Raw genomic sequence first — 20,465 nt, forward strand, 5'->3', positions numbered from 1 at the left:
GGGACAGGACAGGGACAGGGACAGGGAGAGGACAGGGAGAGGGGTAGGGGCAGGGACAAGGGCAGGGAGAGGGACAGGGACAGGACAGGCACGGGGACAGGGAGAGTGCCGTCCCCGGCCGGTCCGGTCAGCACTGCCAGCCCCGCGGCCTGAGCCAGCACCTCCGTGTGCTGCTCCGTGAGGGAGGGCGAAGCCTTCAGGCCCCGACACAATCTCTGGCCCCGACACAATCTCCGGCCCCGACACAATCTCAGGCCCCGACACAATCTCCGGCCCCGACACAGTCTCAAGCCCCGCGTCTCAGGCCCCGCGGCGCAGGGCACAGGACAGGCCAAAGGGATTCACCCTGCGGAATCCAGCACGCCAGGCACCAGACCCAGCGCCGTCTGTGGCCGCTGCACTCTGTGTGGGAAGGGGCTGCTCAAAACGCAGCAAGTAGCAGTGTAAGGAAACTTCTTCGGGTTTTGATTTATTGTGAAATAACGAAATGTTTCACTAGCCCAACGGATTCCCATTATTCCGGCTCGATTCCAATAATTAAAGACTTTAACTTTTGTAAAGATTTCTGCATCTAAAAATGTTGAGTCTAACAGAATATAATTAACAGACAAAAGCTGAAAGTGTCCAAAAGGGCTGTAATTTGTGCTAGATAAAATGAAGAAAAACAGGAAAGCAGCAATTTAAAAGTATGATCTATGTAGACAGAGATGTGGGGGAAATTTATGTTCATGGAAAATGCAAAGAATAAAGTGATAATGATTCCTTTGATCACATATGTTTCTATTCTCAGCACAGGAAAGATTAAAAAAAACCCAAACTCACTCTGAATTTGAAAAGAGCACAAAGAGAATGTTAAATGTAGAGAGAAATCAAGCTATGCTTTCCCTCTCTCTCTCTCTCCCCTTTCAGAAGCAATTTGATTTGAGAACCAGGAGACAGAGCTGTTACTTCCATCGGGCTTGAAGCCTTTGTGCAGTAGATGGCAGTAAAACCCTGACCAAGTTACACCGGTTGCTGGCAAAAGCAGTGAGCGGTTCCACTGCAGGAATCCCTCCCGGCTGTCACACAACTGCCGAACTCGGTTGTTGCTACAGATCCTCACCCACACGTGTCTTTGGCCTCGGTCAGTACAGCAGTTCTCAGAGTTCTGCTACCAAGTAAGGTAACACCTGTACGACTGCAGCACATGCAGCACAGCACTGACAGCGCTGCCCCCAACATCAGAGCATCACTGACATTCACTGACAGACCCAGGCATAGAACCAGGCACGCTGTCCCCTGAAGGGACATGAGCAAGTGCCTACTCACAGCTGGATTTTAAGATTCAAATCTTCCCTGCGTTGTTTGGGGTGGATTGGTTTTTTCCCAAACTAAGATTGTGGGTAGGTGAATTCCCCAACAGCTTAGCTGGGAAACCTCAGTTGGGAACTAACCTTTAAACGTGTCAGGTGTCTGGACCAAGAGAAAGAGCAGCATTAGGAACAGTGGTTTGCAGGCACTGAGATCAACATGCTTATCATCACTGCTGGAGCTGTCGTCGAGGTATTTGTTAATCTTCGGTGCGTGAGGAGTTGAGCTAAACATGATGTACTTTTCCTGCTCTACAGAGGAACTGTGATCCTGCTGTGGTCAGAGCAGCAGCACAGCCGTGCCATGTCGTGCTCCCTTCCCAGTGTGGCACGGGGCAGCAGGAGTGGTCCCAGCTCTGCCGGGAGCTCAGGCAGCAGCACACACCTGCAGATTTCTGCAGAACCACCCCCCAACACATGCCCCATGAAAGAAACATAACTCTCCTTAGTTTACCCCATTTTCCTGTGCCCTCAGGATGTGTCCCCTGGGCATTGTATACTTCCAATAAAACAGAATATGAGAGAGTTTTATAGTGCCACATTGTCAGTGCCTCAGTCTGCCACAGCTCTTGGAAACCACAGGATGGGAGTTTGGGAAATATTCCACGTTAGGCAAGGGAATGCTGGAAAGACCATGCTGTGGTTACAGATCAGCCAAAGGGCACACAGGTTTATTTTTCTTCTTTGCAAAAACATTAGTTTTGAACCTCCACCTTTGTAGTGGTGATCCCCTCAGAATTTTAATTCAGGGTCTACTTGAAATCTTTGGGGACTCAGAGAAAAAAATAATTGTCACCAGCTGAAAGTATGTAGTGAAGGAACATTTATGGAATATATCAGTGTAACAACAGAAAACCATCCCCACCATCACCCCCCAAAGAAAAGAAAAATATGCAATTCCTGTTTCTCCTGGAGTTATTCTTTAGGTAACAGTGTCTTCTGGTAGAAAACTGAGCACAGAGAGGACTGAACAATTCTGTCCCTGAGAGTGGTTTCCCTTTTATCATTAGGATTCAGTTGCCATGTATAACCTTTTTAGCCTCTCCAGCTTTTCTCCCCACTCAGTGAGCAGAGGTACCATCTCTGGTGTGCATCACCACTGCTCACACAGGCACCAGACAGCATCAGTGGTTCTGCTCCTCCCATTGTGTTTTTTCAGACTCAAGTGTGTTGCTTCAAAATAAAGTAACAAATGATGGGAGGTGTAGAACACCTGAAAGACTGAGCACAGTAACCACAAGGCATCGTTCTGAAGCTCATGTGCCCACAGATGCCATTGCACTTAGGCACTTAGGCAAGCTTTCTGGCTTGATCTAGGAAGAGTTCCTCACAACTGGGGGTAACTACCTCTCCTTCCACCCTTTCTCCCAAAATACAATGCTCAATGAAATGAACATGTCCCAGACAACTCTGAGCCAAGAAATGTGGCTGTGAGAACTCCTGCCAGCCTGACCCTGACTTACTTGTGTGAGAAGTGGGCCAGGCAGCTGCTCTCAGCACCCTGAGGTGCAGCCCCAAGTGCCACCTCCACAGCAGGTGTCTGCAAGCCAGGAAGAACAACAGGCACATTTGCTTTGACAGATGCAGCAGAAAAACGTGCTTCTATTTTCTCTGTGACTCTGCAGGCACACCCCTGTGTGAAGAACACAGTCCTGGTTTGCAGTTCATCTATTTAGCTGTTCTAGCTAGAAGACTCTAGACCCTGCTCAGTGCCTACTCCAGCAACTTTCCCAAACCACTCAACATTATTTGAAGCTCCAGCATGTATTTTTACTGGTATCTATTGTCATAAGTGAATGCTTCTCTGCAGTTCATGCCAAACACATCAGCTCTACGTGCAGGCTGGTTGCTAGCCCATTTTCCACACATTTACTGCCTGTCCATTCCAGTGTGGTTCACACACCTGCTGCCATCACACCTTCATTTCGCCTTGCAGACACTTCTGGGCCAGTGCAACTGCTCCTGGTGAGAGCAGAGCACAGAGAGCTGAGAAACTGCACAGACCAGTAGGAAACAGGAAAAGGCCTCTGTGGAATTCGCAGTGTCTGGGGTGCTTGGGTGGAGGCACTTGGCACTGGGCTCTATTCCTGGGAGGAGTCTGTGCACACAAGCTCCAGCCCTTGCCTCGCACTACCCTCCCCAGGCCCAGGCACGTGGCAGAAGAGCCTCTCTGGAGACAGCCCAGTGCTCAACTGCTACGTGCTGCACACACCAGTAAGGAGGGATTTCTCACTCCATCCCTTCACACATGTGAAAGAAAAGGGTAGCTCAAGTGAAGGGTATTGACACAGATTTGTGCTGCAATAGGATCACTGCAAAAACTGAAGTAGGTATTTCTTTTGTATTTTTCGCAAACAGATCTATGGGAAACAACTAAGAAAATTTTTAAAACTTCACTACTGAGGGAAGACAACTGCCTGGGATGAATGGCTGCTCCAGTAAGCACTAAATGTAGGACAGGTCATCTCTCCAGGGACTTGGAATAACCTGTCACCTGCCTGAGCTGGAAATAACTGTCACTGATTTCTTTGACCTTGAGCCAAACCAAAAGCACTTCCTTGTTTTAGAGGCTGCATGTACTTTCTGGTGTATACAGGTGTACGTCAGGTGCACATCACACACACACTTCACTCAGTTATGCTTTAGTGTGACTAACATTACTCAGCAGTACAGTTTTACTACCTGCATACTCATCTCAGTGTCTGTCACCAGCTTGGATTTTTCCATCCAATAAAAAGCCTTGCAGCGTGCAGGTAAACAAGATAACGATGCATCGGAAGCGAATCAGCCCAGGGTGTGCTGCTGCTGGAGGGGAAGCTGTGCTCTACTTAGGATGACATTTTTGCAAGGGGTGTAACGAAAGCTAACAAGTTCCTACTTGACTTGGTGCCTGTAAGGTTTGAACAACAGGAGTAAGCAAAAAGCATTTCTTATATGGACTGTTGTGTCCTTATAAATTCTCAAACAGGAAAATAAAATAGAAGCCAAGAGAAATGCCCATGTTGTCTGAGAAACGTATCGTTTTGCTGTTAGAGAGCAATGTCTTCATTATTGCCTCAAAGGCAAAACTGACATGGGCAAAAGAAATGGGAAAACAGAATTTGGAGGTTTCAGGATTTCCAGTTTAACTACGGATTTCTGCAATCTCACACCTTTAATACAGTCTACAAGTGTCCTGCTCAGACTAAAAAGGACTGCTCAGCACCTCTGAACATCAGCCTTTTGCTTTAGAAACTGAAACAGAGTATTGCAGTCCTCACTGTGGGCAGCCCTTTGTTTTCCAAACCCACACAGCAAATGCCACAGCAGCTTCAACACGAGAGAGAACTTTTGTTTGTGCAATGACTATTAAAGCTCAATTCTACACCACTGAGACTTTGCCCTAATGGAACTGTTTGTTTGACCAAGGCTTAGTCAAGCAGGCAGGCCTGAGCTGCAGGTACTTTGCACATGTGTGGCCAAAGCTGGATATGCACTTGTGTGGTTTGCTAAAATCATCTTTAAAACCCCTTAGCTAAATGACACAAACCCCTATACAATCTGCACTCAGTGTAAACTCCGAACCTTTATGGATTAATCTGCAACAGTGTGCTTCAGGGAAGCCTATTCTACAAACAGATTGTTTTCCAGATGAGTTCTTATCTCCTGGCTTGCACACGCTGCCCTATTAGTGCTGATATGGGATCATTAAGTGACATGAAAACCACAGCCTCATCCTTACGTTCAAACATAGCAAGAGTTGAATTCAGATTCCCCAGACCACAAAGCAGTTTGTGGTCTCCTGGAAAGCAATTTTAAGCAGCAAACAAAGGGCCTGACCTCACTCAGACACATTGTTCAGGACCCAAGCAGATCGCATGGGACCATAAAAGCAATCCAGCAGAGTTGGCAGCACATTCAGCCGTGTAAGACTCGTGGCCCAGTGCCCAGAACTCCTCTGTTCTCCTCCTGCACAGCCTCTGACACTCTGGGTGGCCTTGGGCCCTACTCTGCACTGTTCCCAGCACAGCCCTTCCTTACTGGCAGAGCCCTGCTGACCCCACAGCACCAGTTGACACCACACACAGAGATGTGAACTCTCAGGGCTCAAAGACCTGACATGTTATCCCTGTGCTAGGGAAGGAGAAAGAGATCGGAGTGACTTACCTCTGCACTGCTGTTACACGGAGCTGCAGACTGACAGCCTCCACTTAGGGCACTCCAGGAACCTTGGAACTTCTACTTTGCTTCCCCAAAACACTTACAGGGAAACACAAAGCCAGGGACTTCACCCGCTGCATCCTGGCTGACTTGGCAGCAGCCACTGAATCACACAGAAGCTTGTGATGTTACCAAGTTCTTCCCTTTGTAACACAATCAAAACCAGCTGGACTTGCACCTGAACATCTTCCCTCTCTGACTCCCTCTTCACCTGGAATCATGTACTACTTTACCCTTTCCCAGCTTGATTCAGCTGCTGAGAAAGTCTCTTGTTTTCAGTTCCTGGCTAGGCATCCACTAATGAAAACTCCTTGGGGATCTGGAAGGTTATCTATACCTGTCTCCTGCCAAACTTCTTGCTGCTAGAAGGGTGGACAGCATACACTTTCAGCAATATACTAAAGAAAAGGGAAACAAAAATTATTTCTCAAGTTCTGAAGTTGTCACTGACAGATCTCACAGTCCAACTGAAGATACCTACACAGGTAGAAATGAGCAAGCAGCAGTGAAAAGCTGGAGGAAGGTGACTTTGGAAGGTCTGTCACTGCACCAAGGACATGAACACACATTACTAGGTAAGATACACGAACATGCGGGAGAGTTTCCAAGCCTTTGGACTCATTTCCCATGGAGCTCTAGGGGAGTTCTGCAAGGGTCTTACAGAAACAATTTTGGTCAACAAGGAATAATTTTGGAAAACTCTGTTATTGTCAGGGGATAGTTGCATTCTGCACCCACCTGGGCATGCAGTCAAGGCAGAGGGACAAGCTCCTGCTCTATGGCCCTCAAGGGCCTTCCTGGCAGATCCACATCTGTCCAAACCACTGCACTGCACCTCCACATGTTGGCTAACAGCACAGAAGAGCCTGAGCCCAGCAAGTCAGCACGGGCCACAGAGACACTGCACTGAGAGCTAAAGCAGTGAAAAACAAATCACAGGAGAGCAAGATTTACAAAATGTCCTAAAATGTGCATTTTATTCTGTATCATTATACAATGTTTACATACAGGTATACTCTTAAACCGCTTAAAAGAAAGTGTGAAAAAAAAAAAAAGTGAGGCAAATATCAGTTCAAAAATTCCTCCCCCACCCCCCAATTCACACAAATAAAATACATTTTACAACAATCTGTTCCAAATTCACGTTTTGTCCTGAATTTATTGAATCTTTCATTTCAACATGAAAAACACAATGAGTGAGTACTCAGGGTGAAATGCTGACCTACACTTAAGAGTCGAGTCGCAAGAGCAGAGCTGGAAGCCTCCGGAATCTCCCCTGGATCTGCTGCTTACACACCTCTGTCTGACTGAATTAGAAGGCACAGAAAGTCCAAATCCTCACAGATCAGTGAAATTCTGACAAAAATAAATTACTGGGCTGGACAACTCCTGACTTGTCTGATGTCAAAAAAGACTTGAGTAGAGCCTTTTGCTGAAAATAGCACCATTTCCACCCGATATCTCCAACTCATGTTCTTCTCGTGTCAAACTGCAGTTGGCACTTGAGGTGGGACACTTTCTGTCACAGCCAGGATTCTTCCAAGACTAAGCTTACTGCCTTGCTGAACTCTCTACCAAGTGTAGGCCACGTTTTGGTTGGGAAATGGCACGTTTAACCCCAATGTAAGATACCTCAACCCGCACGTGGCTTGCCCATTTTGGCGTTTCCCTGACCCTGCTCGACAAGTTAGCAGATGTTCTTGTGACTGTGCTGAAACTAAAATAAGGACATATTTATGGGGCTTCACAGAAAGCAGGTGTAAAAATAACAAAACAAATAATGTGGTTGCTGCTAAGGAGGTTTTCACATGTTGTTTAACTCCAGTAAAGTTTGATCCAGCATCTGATGCATACTAAGGTTTTCTTCTTTGGCATGCGCCACTTTCTCTGTTGTGGGATTAGAAAATGAAGACATGAATAGCAGTTCTTTGGAGGCACTGACTTGCAGCACACGAGACACGTAATCATCACTTCTCAGAGGGTTCAGAAAGCTAACAAATGTGCATGCTCATAAACACCAACGTGCTCAGATAACACAACCAGAGAGACTTCCAAGTTAATTAAACAAACAGCAAGTAATGCAAGTTTACAGCTGCATTTGGTAAGAAAATGCACTGCCAGCAGAGATGCAATTCGTGCATGTTCTTTGTTTACAGGAAAGTGGGATGGTAAATGACTTTATTATTTCTTCAGTGCAAGGCAATAAATAATGAAGTTCTTTGCAGATCCATACATTGAGTTTCACAGAACTCAGGACTTGCAAAGAACAAATGAATTAAAACTATTATCTTCCTCAGTGACCTTGCATAAATTCATTTCTTCTAGGAAATCAGTAACACTGCAGTTAGTAGCTTTATGCTGCATGCACACTTTCATGGGACAATCATTTAACAAACTTGTCTGACACAATCAACGACATAATGTTCCAGAGGTCCCACAGGCCCCAGAAGCAGTGACTCCATACCAGAGCAGCCATACCTTGACTCTGACCAGCTCTTCCCACAGGGAGCTCCAAGCTGGCTTTGCTTTGCCCAGTCAAACACAAGCCCAACTCAGAGCAATGCCACATTAGCACATCAGTCTCCAGACAGCAAACAGCTGTCAACATCCTTTCAGGTGGCTTTGCAGCACAGCAATAGCAATCCTGGTGCATGTTTTTCTCTCCCCCTAGCAGGAATCTGAGGGGCAGCTCGTGTGGTCAGCTTCTCAAGAGTGCCTTTCTACAAGGCTGTTACTGTTTGGGAGCTGCTAGCTGCAGCTGTTTACTGCAGTGGGAAGAAGCTACTGCACAGCCAAAGAGCTTATTGCTCCTCCAGACTAGGTGTGCATACACATCATGAAAAGCCTCAGCCAGAAGAAGCATTTTCATACTTTCCCAAGAGAAAGTGAGAATTTCATCCATTAATTTACCACAGAATCATAGTCCCCCCCAAAAAAATCAATTTCTAGATTTCTTGCTTATTTCTACATTTACTGATTCATTCTTAAAGGAAATGTGTAAGAAGGTGTTTTTAAACAAGTTAACAATGTAGTCACACTAAAGTTTAATCCTCATTCAGTGCCAGCTTTAGTTCATTAGTTAGGCGACTGTTTTGCTCAAGTTGCTGGTAGAGTTGGTCTGTACAGGCAGTGAGCAGGTTAGAGGGGAGAAAAAGAGGTAGAATGAAGACAGATTAGACAGAGAAAACAGTTAGATAAGAGTTAATAAAGAAACTGGTCACATGACAGACAGTTCAGTAACATACAGAGAAACATTTTACCTCTGTTTCTAGAACTCTAGTAATTCAATGGCTACTCCAAGGAACAGCTACTATACCACACGAAGAACTGGCTAAGAATCCTGCTGTGGGGAACAGCTGCGAGACAAATTGCAATAGGAACGAAGAACTGCAGCTATATTCCTAGAAGAACCAAGTCCTGCTTTAGTCTTTTGTGCAGTATCGTGAAGATTTGTTTTATGAGTGCCATTTTAATTTGCTTAAGGTATGGTGGAACCTCATCTGTCAGTGGAGGGAAAGCAACTGCATCACAACCAGCATGGGTGGAGATGCTGCCAGGTCTGGCTCAGCCCATACACCTTCCCAGGAAATCTGATGGCTGAAATGCTATTTTTGGTAGGAAAATACCCTTCTGTTACTGGTGTAATGTGCTGACATCTGGATACCTTTAAGTTGCTCAGTTGCGTTTGCACTAAAACGGACCCACACATTTGGTGAAAAGGAAACAGAACATGACAACCTGTGCTGCTCAAGCACAGCCAACAGAGAGGACAATGTGTGTCCAGACAGAACAGCCACAGCTATGTTGGGACAGCACATCTAGTGGGAGTTGCTCTGCAGAGTGAAAGAATGTTCTGTGATGGATTTTGACTGTCCTGTGTTTTCTAATCGCCCATATTCTCCCCAGCACTCTACATTCAAACTGCACTCCTGACCTCTTGATCCCAGATGATTCCCCTACAGGAAATTACTGCTTCTGACTCTTCTCCGCAAGCTTCCTAAGAGCTTCCACAGAAATGCCCTTCCCCTGCAGGCACTGGACACAGCACTGGCAAGGCTGTGCAGGGAGCTGGTCTGCAGGACATGCCTGTGTGGTGAGCAACTCCTCTCAGCTTCCTCCCTAGCCCAAACTCCAGCAGCCAGCTCAGATAAACCAGGGCACGTTTCACAGCACCGATCCCGGAGCAGGAACAACTGGGTCCTGTCTCCCTCATCAGGATAATGCCACACGTGTGGAAAGCCCCATCAAAACCTCTGCCAGGCTCCCCCAGCACAGCAGAGCTCAGGCTCCCAGCTCAGAGCAGCCTGCACTGCCCCCCAAGCCTCGGGGGTGCATGGAGCTCCACATCCTGCCATGCCACTGAAAAAAATGTACTGCAACTGAGCTCCAAAAGTTACCCACCAACATCCCTGCTGAATAACCAAGGGGTGAAAGACACAAAATTGTTTTGCGAGACATTTCAAGACTACTTTTGGGTGGGAAAAAAAAGTTTTTGGTATTACCCCTTTAAATCTGTCTCAAATATGTAAGTTAACGAACAAACACATTCATATGAGACAAGAAGCCTTCAGCATCAAGCTCAGAGAAAACATCAGACTTCCAAGTGAAAAATCTGGTGTCAAGGATGTGACTGTTCTCTCGGCCATGCTCCCATGACCCAGTGACCCCAAGGAAGTAGTGTCCTTGCAGACTTTGGCCTAACAACTGGAAAAATTCCTATTACATCTATTTTATCTGCATCAGTTTTGACACCAGGAGCAGTACTCTCATCCCACAGGCAAAAGTGTTTGCAGATCAAAAATGAAAACGACCAAAAATTAAATCCCTAATGGCAAAAAAGCAATTTTTATTAATAACTTAAATAGTTACTTAAATAAATCAAAGGCAAGGGGATAGCAGAAGGGATACAGCTGGGATGTTTATTTTACACCAAAAATGGAGTTTCTGTACAGCAGAGCACAAACAGAGCATGTTCTGAGACAGCAGCTAGAGGAAGAGTGAACTAAGCTAGAAGACAGGACAATGAACCCATGAAACATCCAAAGCTTGGAAAGATGTTTTATCCAACCCGATGAAGATGTCTTTGGAGAAGTGAAGCAAAGAAAATTATCTGCACGAAAAGAAAAAGTGAGACAAGGGAGAAAAATGAAAAAGGTGCAGTGAAGACTTCCCACACGGCAGCAGCTGCAGAGCAGAGCTCAACATGCTGAGATGGCCACACCAGAGAAACACCACACCATGCTGGGAATGGAATGCTACAGCAACATCCTCATGTACCAGCACAGCACAGCTCAGCCTGTCTCCCATTTAGAAACATCCCAAATTGAAGAAATACTGTAATCTCTGTGCACGGAGGAGGAAGACAGAAATAAGCCACTGAGCAAAAGTGTATGTGGGAGGGAATTTAAACAAATGACAATCAAAGCATACAAAGCAAACAGGAGACCTCCACTAGAAAGCTGGGAGAGAGGTAGGAAATGACAGCACAGATAAAGGGACGAAATAATGCAAGGAAAAAGCATTTAAAGTGTGGGTGCACACAGGATACATTTCAAGCTCTGAGCAGACCTGAAGCCTCGCTGAAAACATGCTAGCCTCCAAAAATAAATGCTGGGACCAAACACTGCACCTCAGAGCTCCTCCCTCCCTGCCATGCCAACCCTGCGAGGGTCGTGCAAGGGAGAGGCACGAGCAGGGAAGGTGGGCACAGCACCACTGACCTCTGTGCAGAGCCCTGGGCCAAGGGAAGCAGAGGCAGTTTGTACCAAACACTGCACAAACCAGGCACACTCAGAACTGACAACTCTCCTGCCACTCCACTTCTCTCCTCATGACTAAAGTTGATATTACCATGTTTTTGGTACATGCAACTTAACTTTTGGTATATTACCTTCCAGAAAACATGCAGAAGCAACCTATAATTCAACTGTCACTTTTATGGGATTGAATGACATCAGAGTATCTTAAATCAATTTCCACAGTTGTAATTTAGTGATAACAGCTGAAATTTCCAGAGCAGTTGAGGAAATTTAGATTCCACTGTCATTAATAGAGAACACAGCTAAATCTAAATTTCTTTGACATCTTTATAGGAACTTTGCCAGAGCAGAACTGTGACAGCAGGCAGAATGCCACAGGGACAGAGGCAATTTTCTTTGGTAAACTGAACACGATAGGCCTGGTGGATCATGTCTGAACAGAGGTGAACTGGAAGGATAAACACAGCTACAAACAAAGGGCAGCCACAAGACACGAGGACTGCAGATGCAGAATGGAAGAGGAACCACAAGCTTACAAAATCACCATGAGTATTTACCAGGCTAGGCACAACACTCACCCACACTCTGCCACGGTAAAGAAACTGTTCATGGTATTTTGTACACCTAATTCTGGCTAAAGGAACGCGCCTCCCACGACACAGGAAGGCAATTTCACAGGCTGGGGCTGCGCAGCCAGCGGGGGCAGGGAAGCAGGCACAAGCTGGGAAGACATTTACATGGAAGTCATATCATTGAGAGCGTGGTCCAGCTCCTCACTGATGGCCTTGTACTTCAGTTTCTGAGCATAGAGCTCATCTAACGTTCCCCAGGGAAGACAGAGGTGTGCAGGGGATGGATGTGATGGAGGGAGGGCAGCGAAGGTGGTGCCAGGGGGTACAGTCCAGAAGCCATAGGAAATGGGAAGAGTGCACAGAGAGAAGTGTTGTGACAGATGGAATAAAACAAAGTTACAGAATTAGAGAAGAATAAAAAAACTCAGTAGTGAACAGTTCTGTGCTATGAGTTCATTACCTGCACTGCCAGTGGGGCAACCTTTGATACAGAGAAAACCAAGGAAAGAATGCCCAAAAGGGAAGCAAATATCCATGTTTGGCTGCCCTGGGGTTTTGTGTTAATGCACACTAGGAGGGCACACAGATTCAAAAATGAGGGTCAAGGAGGATATTACAATTTTCTCCCACTTTTGGGTTTTCTAAACCACAGTGGTTTGTGTGATGTCCCAAACTCAGCTTCCTACAGCAGTTTTTGTTCCTTCTAAACACTACTCTTTCTTTCCTGCTTCCTTCCTGAGTCAGTGATCATAAATTTTCAGCAGCTAAGCTAGCTATTTCACAGCCTGCCATGCCCAGCAATTAAGCTTCCTAAATCCCAGACTTAGTGTAATGCATCTAATAGTAAACTCCATACAACTTCTAATTACAAAGCCCTATTGAATTGTTTTCTCTGGAGGGAAAAAGCACATCCTACTATTCTACTGCAGTTCAGAGAGAGACACCAAAAGCTTACAGCCAACTCTCTGAAGTGAAATAAGCTGTCCTGACGATGATGCATTCAATCCTTTAGCCTTACCCAAACCACGTCACAGAATGCCTGCCCTGACCCACACCTAACACAGTAATAAATTAGGGCAGCTTTCCACATTCCTGATGTCTGCAAACATCACACAGCTCTGCATCAGCTTCTTAGTAAGATGCTAACACTTATCATCTGATCATTCACCCTACACATTTATATACCTCCAAGGAGAAGAGTATAAAGCAAAAAAAGGAAAGAAGTCTCGAGAACATGAGACAAAAAGGAACAGGCAAGAGCAAAACACTGTTCACCTGAAGCATTTAAGTTATCAATACATTTCAACTGGAAAATGTTTTGCCTACTTTACTCTTTAGGCAGACCCATTTATGTCAGAAGGACAAGTCAAGGAAGTAGAATTGGGTACTGAAAAACAGCCCATACCAACAAAAAAACCCCTCACAACAGCAGAGTAAGAGATATAGAATTGGGCACTGAAAAACAGCCCATACCAACAACAAACCCCCTCACAACAGCAGAGTAAGAGATATGTATTTCTATAGTAAGAAGAAAAAAAAACCCCATACCTTCTAGGTCATCAATGCTCTTCTCCAGCTTGGTTACTGACCTCTCAGCAAATTCAGCACGGGTCTCAGCCTGCAGCCAAGACAAACACAGACTAGTTTAGCAAACACTGAAAAACAGCCCATACCAACAACAAACCCCCTCACAACAGCAGAGTAAGAGATATGTATTTCTATAGTAAGAAGAAAAAAAAACCCCATACCTTCTAGGTCATCAATGCTCTTCTCCAGCTTGGTTACTGACCTCTCAGCAAATTCAGCACGGGTCTCAGCCTGCAGCCAAGACAAACACAGACTAGTTTAGCAAAACACACACACACTACTTATGGATAGAGGAACAACAATTGAGATGAGGAAAAATGTACAATGAGAGGAGGAAAACAACAAGGCTAATCCATACTCACTTTTAGGAGAGACATTTAACTGTTTCTAAAATGATATGTTTGTCAAAGCACTGTTTACATTTAAAGAATCAAAGATGCATTGGAAAATACATTGCAAAGAACAGCTCTAATTTTACCTCCTTCAGTTTGTCAGTCAGAACTTTAATCTCCTCTTCATATTTGTCTTCTTTCTGTGAGTACTGTAATTACAAAGAGGATCACTGGTATTAGACCAGGCACTGCAAATATATCAGAACACCCACATTCAAAAATCTCTTCCAATAGATATCTGTACACAACAAATTACTCGGGCTAAAACTAAATTAATTCCACCTACCAGACTGTGGTAATACAGATTACTACAGAAGCCAAACTTCCCTTGAGTTATATTCCAGTGCCATATGGTGGGGACTTGGAGTAGAGTTAGTACTACAGTTTTAAAGAGGAGTGTCATTTGGAGAAATCTGGTTAGTACACAATGGCATTTCGAGGGACATTCTGTAAGTGATATGTAATCCTGTCAGAGGACTTAACAGAATACGTGGCCAAATTACACTGACCTATTTGGCACCAGAAGATATGCTATTCCAGTAAGAGCCACAAGTGAGCTGAGCAGTGGCAGCAGCTGAAATGCTGCAAAGCAATCAGCACACAGAGAGAACCCCACGGGGCAGGTGACACCGTAAGGACACTCATGGAAGTCTCCAGCCTACCTTCTCAGCCTGAGCCTCCAGCGACTTCAGGTTGTTGGTCACAGTTTTCAACTCCTCTTCAAGCTCAGCACATTTGCTGTTATTTCGGAGGGAAGGCAGGAAAGGGGTGGATGGAAGATTCAGTCAAGCAAAAGAAACAGGAGGAAACAGGGGGAAAAGATAGAGAAAAATGAAAACAATTACAGGGCAAAAGAATGGCCTCAAAAGCAGCTGATCCATCACCGACTGAAAGCAATTCTTTGTGATGCCAAATACCATTTCAAGTGCACATTAAGATGACGACCAGACAGGAATTTATCGACAGCCCTTGGCTTACACAAATATTTACAGAGCTTTTACACGTCAGACAGTTCAGCTTCTTTTTGGCTGCACAGGAGATCAGTTTCAAAGGCAAAAATGAACAAATAAACAAAAAAAGAGACCAAAGAAAACCACCAAAGCAAGATGCAAAGAGAGTAAAGAGCATAGCGAGGACTGATTTGTTACTACTGAGTGAGCTAACCAGCAATGGAAGCTGAAAGGCTTGGGTAGCAGTTAAACCTACAAACTGTTTATTAGTATCAGTACCTTATCCTCTGCAGCCATTAATGCTTTCAAGGTCTGATCCATTATTCTTAACTGTTCTTCCAGCTGTCGGACTTGGCTGTTAGTGAACACATGAAACGCACAAAAGCCATTCACAAAATCAGTGTGCAAGTCCAGCATGCAGTGACAACACACACACCACACACGTTCACTCCGGGCTGCCCCTCTCAGCCACGGCAGCCAACGAGCAGAACAGAGCCTGGAGCTGACACAGTGCACTGCCAGCGCTGCATGCTGTGACCGTGGCCTGGGGCCCCTCACACTCGGCTGGGCAGTGCAGCACTTGCCTTTCTGACAGCTCCGCGCGCTCCTCGGCTCGCTCCAGGTCGCTCTCGATGATCACCAGCTTACGAGCCACCTGCAGGGAGAGGCGAGTTGTGGTCAGGGGTGTGATGTGCTGCAGCTCACCTCACCTGCTGCTAGAACCACAGAGGGGCTGGGGCTCTTCCCACTGTTCGCTCAACACGGGAGTTTTGATCCTGTGACATCATTATTCACTTGAGTCTTGGCTATCTCACATTTTTCGTGACATCTCTTTCACCCACAACCCTTTTCTCCCTAAGAGCACCGGGGATACTCTCAAATGTTTTAGTGCCAAGATCTAAGCACAGATCTCCTGCCACCTTGTTCCCTGAGGTATCTGGGTGCCCATTTTTCATTCCAGAGCTGTCAAGAGTGGTGTTTATGACCTTTTGAACTTAAAAGGCAAAGGAGGGAAAAAGAAACAGAGATTTCCAGGCACAGCCTAATGGGCTGTGGAAACAGACGAGCTGCTCTCAGGAACTGACCTCTTCATACTTGCGGTCAGCCTCTTCAGCAATGTGCTTCGCTTCTTTAAGCTGGATCTCTTGGATTTCCATCTTCTCTTCATCCTTCTGGGCTCTGTTTTCAATGACCTTCATTCCTCTGAAACACGTGAAAAACAGGAAATGCAAAGGTCAGGGCTTGGCAGTTTATCTCCAGCTCTACTGCTAGTGGGGTGTGACTTTCAGACGATTGTATTAAGGTGAATGAAGTACATAAGATAGGTGAGTCTTCACACCATAGATCTAGACCTGAGCACACACTTTAGAAGCTCAAGGAACAAAACATATCTTATGAAGAAAGAAAGTGTGGTTTGCTTAGCTCTTCCCACAGTTCAGCTGTACTATTCCTCTGCACTTTAAATTGAAGGAAAAATCTTACATAAAGGTAAATAAAGAGTCTTGCTTCTGAAGACCCAGTAAGATGACTGAAAACATCTGTGCTTCTACACTCCTCATGAAACAGCAGGTTACAACCCCTGCAGGACTGACAAGCATCACACTTACGGGCCAGACTCCCCTGAGTCTGTCCCAGTAAGAGCTGTTATCACAGATGTAAGATCTTCTCTCTCCTACAAACTGCGTTTTTCAAAGGCACAAAACTTGAGTTCTTAACTGACATCATGGACTTCTGGAAATTTGAAGGAATGACCAGTCTCTTTCTTTTCTCACCTTCATGTACCAACCTTACCAACAGGAGAACCAAAGCTCTTCCAGCATTTTGCTATTCTCCAGGTGAGATTTTCTACCCACAGTGAAATTCAGAATCAGCCAACAGCACAAGAGTACCTCGAGAAGTTGTCATCCAAACAGAGAAGCCTGGGCTGGGCCAAGCAGTTTTCCCAGGATGTGGCATGATACATCAAAAGGCCTACCCACTGAAATCTCATCTCTACAACTGAAAAAGAGGTCAAGCCTACATATTTTGGCCATCTCCACAAACAAGTTGTAACTGATGTCCATGTACGCAAAGAGTAGATTACATATGTTCAGAGACACAGGAGTGGTTTAATTTATTTCCCTAACCCACACCCTGGCAATTATGATCCTTGTCATTCCCTTGTGGCACCACCCACCTTTCACTCTCATCTGCAGCCTTCTCTGCCTCCTCCAGCTTCTGCAGGGCGGTGGCCAAGCGCTCCTGAGCCCGATCCAGCTCCTCCTCCACCAGCTGGATGCGTCTGTTCAGGGAGGCCACATCGCTCTCAGCCTAAGCACAGGAGAAGAGAAATGAACTCAGACCGAGGCACACAGCATCTCCCACACCTGCCACTCCAGTGATTCCTGACTCACTCAGGTGTGTGTGCCCTCGTTGAATCGTCAAGTTATTGCTTAACAGAGGAAAAAGTGATTAATGCTTTCTTTCAGTGAAGCACATCAAGGACTGTACAGTCTGTACTAGAAAGACCTGCACTGGAAGAATTGTGCATCGCTACCCAAACATTTTCAGTTACCGTGTTTGCAGACATTAACTAACCACTTTTTTAATCAAATCTGCACACACTAACTACGTGATCCTTCTGCTATCCCAAATCCCTTATTTATGACCTTTCACCATATTGGGTAAGAATTGTCCCAGTATTCCCCTGAGCCCCGTATGAAGGGTTCGTTGCACCATACAAAAACACACCTAGACCAGCACTCGCCGTGAGAGCTGAGAGGAGCAGGACAATGTTTCAGAAAGGCCCAAGTCCCCAGAAGTTCTGTTTGCAGACAGGCTACACAAGAGCTGACAAATCAGGCACCAGCAGAGGCGACACCTCCGAAGGGCCCTGCCACAGGCAACACTTAAAACATATGTTTGGGTTTTTCTCCTGCAGTGCCAACCTTAAACTTCCCCTAAATTTGCCTCTCTGGCATTATCTGTCCACTGAACTCATCTGCCTCTTTCATTACCAGCTCTTACTTCTGACACCCTCAAACCTACAGTTGCTTGAGCTCCGGAGTAAGTTCTGTCACAGCCTTCTCCTGGTAACCTCATTACTAAGCTTACTTGCTTTCAAGATGATATTAAGGCCAACACATATACGAAAGGTCATTATTTGAAAAAGTTAATTACTTCCAAGAATAACAGTTACACTTAATTAGCACAGAGAATGATCCTGCTATACATGAGGAAGTAGATATATGGATTTCCTATGATATCTGGTTGAGGAGGGAACCAACCCTGCAGCAAAAATAGATACCAAAACTGTCAGTTTGGTGCTTTTCCTTTTCTAACCGAGGCTGCTAAAATTTTGCCTTATGTGACCCAAGAGAGAATAAAACTTACAGACCAGACAAGTAAAACCACATATGTGACCCAAGAGAGAATAACTTACAGACCAGACAAGTAAAACCACCTTTGATGTAACACTGCCCCACCAGAACGACTCAAAGTCACACGGACACGGGGAAGTCAATGTATCTTTGAGCATTAACACATGCTGGCAGTGAAGATGTAGCACCGGGAGAGACTTCATCCTCAGAGATCCACATTAATCCAAGTGTAAAACATTTAGCCCTGTAATCATGCAGCAGTACTCTAAACTTGCATTTTCAGACTTCTGGCTTTAAACAGAAAGAATCTGAGCTTTCTGATTAAAGAAAATAACCTCTCGTAAGCATTACCCCTGGAAAATTTATAATGCTACAAGTTAATTATTATCATGTCAAGACGCCTCATCAGATAAGAGCATACAATGCGCTTAGAAAACACAGGGTGACTAAAGTTCAAGTTTTTACTTCCTGCTCCAGTAACTCACTGAGGATTTACCAACCAGCCTTATATGGCCCAAGTGATTCTTCTGCAGAGCAGGACTTCTCTCCTTATTTGGTAAGGCAGGAAAAACCCCGGTGACATTCCGGGGCACTCCCACAGCCACCAGACAAACAACCTTCTGCGTTTTTGCCATAGCACTTATACACCACCTATTTTTACAGGGAGTGATGCCATGGAGAAGTTACTATCAGGTGTTAATTATTACTGTTGTAAGGGAGATTCTGTTTTGCAGAAGAAGAAAGAAAAATGCATTTTGAAAAGCCAATTACCAACAGCCCCTTAAGATGCACTCAAAACAAGAGATTCTTTTTTGCAGCAACAGCTGCTAATCACAGTCTGGAAACTTTTAGCAGTGTGGTTAAACAATCAAGAGCTGTAGGCTGTGATATGTTTTGGATGCAGCTTTAGCTTTTTCATTGTTTGCGTATCTGTACCTTGCACAGGAAGACAAGGCCCACGTAACAGCCCTAGCTGGTCATGTGCTGTGTCTGTCAGACACGGCACTGGGAGAAGGTTCAGTCACAGCTCAGCTCGCTGGCTGCAGTGCTCTCAGGCCCTCCCTCCTCCAGCAATACTGCTGCAACAATAAAACCCCACACAGCCAGCATAACAGGAAAGGCAAAGGTCTACATGTGCCTGGGAGTGCAGTTTTCTGCCTTTATTCATTCTCCAAACAGAAACTTAAACACCATATAAACGTACTCTGCAGAATTCCACATCATCCACATAAACCAGCTCCAGGGAAGAGACTAACGCTGATCTCTAGAGTCCCAAGCTTTACAGCAATGTAGCTGAGCTCTCCTTGGCAGACCTGCCCACCCAGCTGCAATCACTTCTGCAGCACTATTCCTTCTGCCACAGCAGGTAAAAAGCAAAGCTTCCCATTTCCATGGACATCCCTTAATATGCTGTTCAGAAGACATGTTACTGAAAGCAGGAAAACTGGTGCCCTTTACTCAACAAAGCTTAGAAAACAAGTACAAGCTGTTGTTTTTCTAAGGACATAAACCCTTACGAAACAAGTTAATGGCTCTGACATGGTCCTCCACTGAAAAAAATGGACATGCCAAGTGATCTGCAAGAATGCAGTAGTTACACAAGCCTAGGCAGCCACATTTTGCTGCGTGAGGAAGATCACCTGCAAGTAATCAGAAGGCTCTTCCTTTGAACTTGCTGCCCGGAAAGCACAGAAAGCACCATGTTATAAAGAAATTCAGTAACTGCCATTTTTTGTATTGTAATACACTGCACAAGAAATCTGTTCTTTTGCTTCATGTTTATACAACCACTGAAGACACTAAAACTGCCTCAAAGGACACTGTACACTTCGTAGCAGGAAACATTAACTTGCAGCTGTTAGAATTCCCAAAGGTCAGCGGCAAAACAAACAACAGCACTATCAGGTTTTTAGCTGCAACTGCCACCCATAACCACATTTCTCAGCTACACACGTCTCTGCTGTCTCTGCCTAAACTCATGCCTACTGTTCCTTTCCCACCTCACCCAGCACTTTTGACCAGCAACACATCCTGCACTGCACAGTGACCGGGGCCACGCAGTCACACGGGTGTGCTGCTCTCAGTACTGCGGGCAAGGACCCAGATGTGGCCATCTCTGGTACAGTCTCAGGTACACAGCCTGACGAGAGTCACCACGCTGGCTGCCCACAGGTGAGCTCGTTTGGACGCGACAAGAAGAGAACTACCACTGGCGGGGAAAAAAACCGCAAAATCTTGCTCAGAACCTAATACGAACCACCTAACTCAAACAGCTCGCCAAGTTGAACCTCCTGCCA

General features: G+C 45.4%; 1 protein-coding gene across 1 annotated transcript; it reads right to left on the bottom strand.

The window, feature by feature from the left end:
• Positions 1–13,428: 13,428 nt before the first annotated feature.
• Positions 13,429–18,803, bottom strand: LOC103797610 (tropomyosin alpha-3 chain-like; the record flags this gene model as incomplete). The annotated part of the gene is made up of 7 exons (XM_009069832.1): positions 18,654–18,803; positions 16,986–17,119; positions 15,895–16,012; positions 15,394–15,464; positions 15,089–15,164; positions 13,946–14,008; positions 13,429–13,498 (listed from the first exon to the last, which is right to left on the bottom strand). Coding segments are annotated over exons 1-7 (682 nt in total), but the record flags the coding sequence as incomplete, so codon positions are not given.
• Positions 18,804–20,465: the final 1,662 nt, after the last annotated feature.

This window comes from Acanthisitta chloris, unplaced genomic scaffold (genome assembly GCF_000695815.1).
Source record: "Acanthisitta chloris isolate BGI_N310 unplaced genomic scaffold, ASM69581v1 scaffold37512, whole genome shotgun sequence".
Taxonomy (NCBI): Eukaryota; Metazoa; Chordata; class Aves; order Passeriformes; family Acanthisittidae; genus Acanthisitta; species Acanthisitta chloris.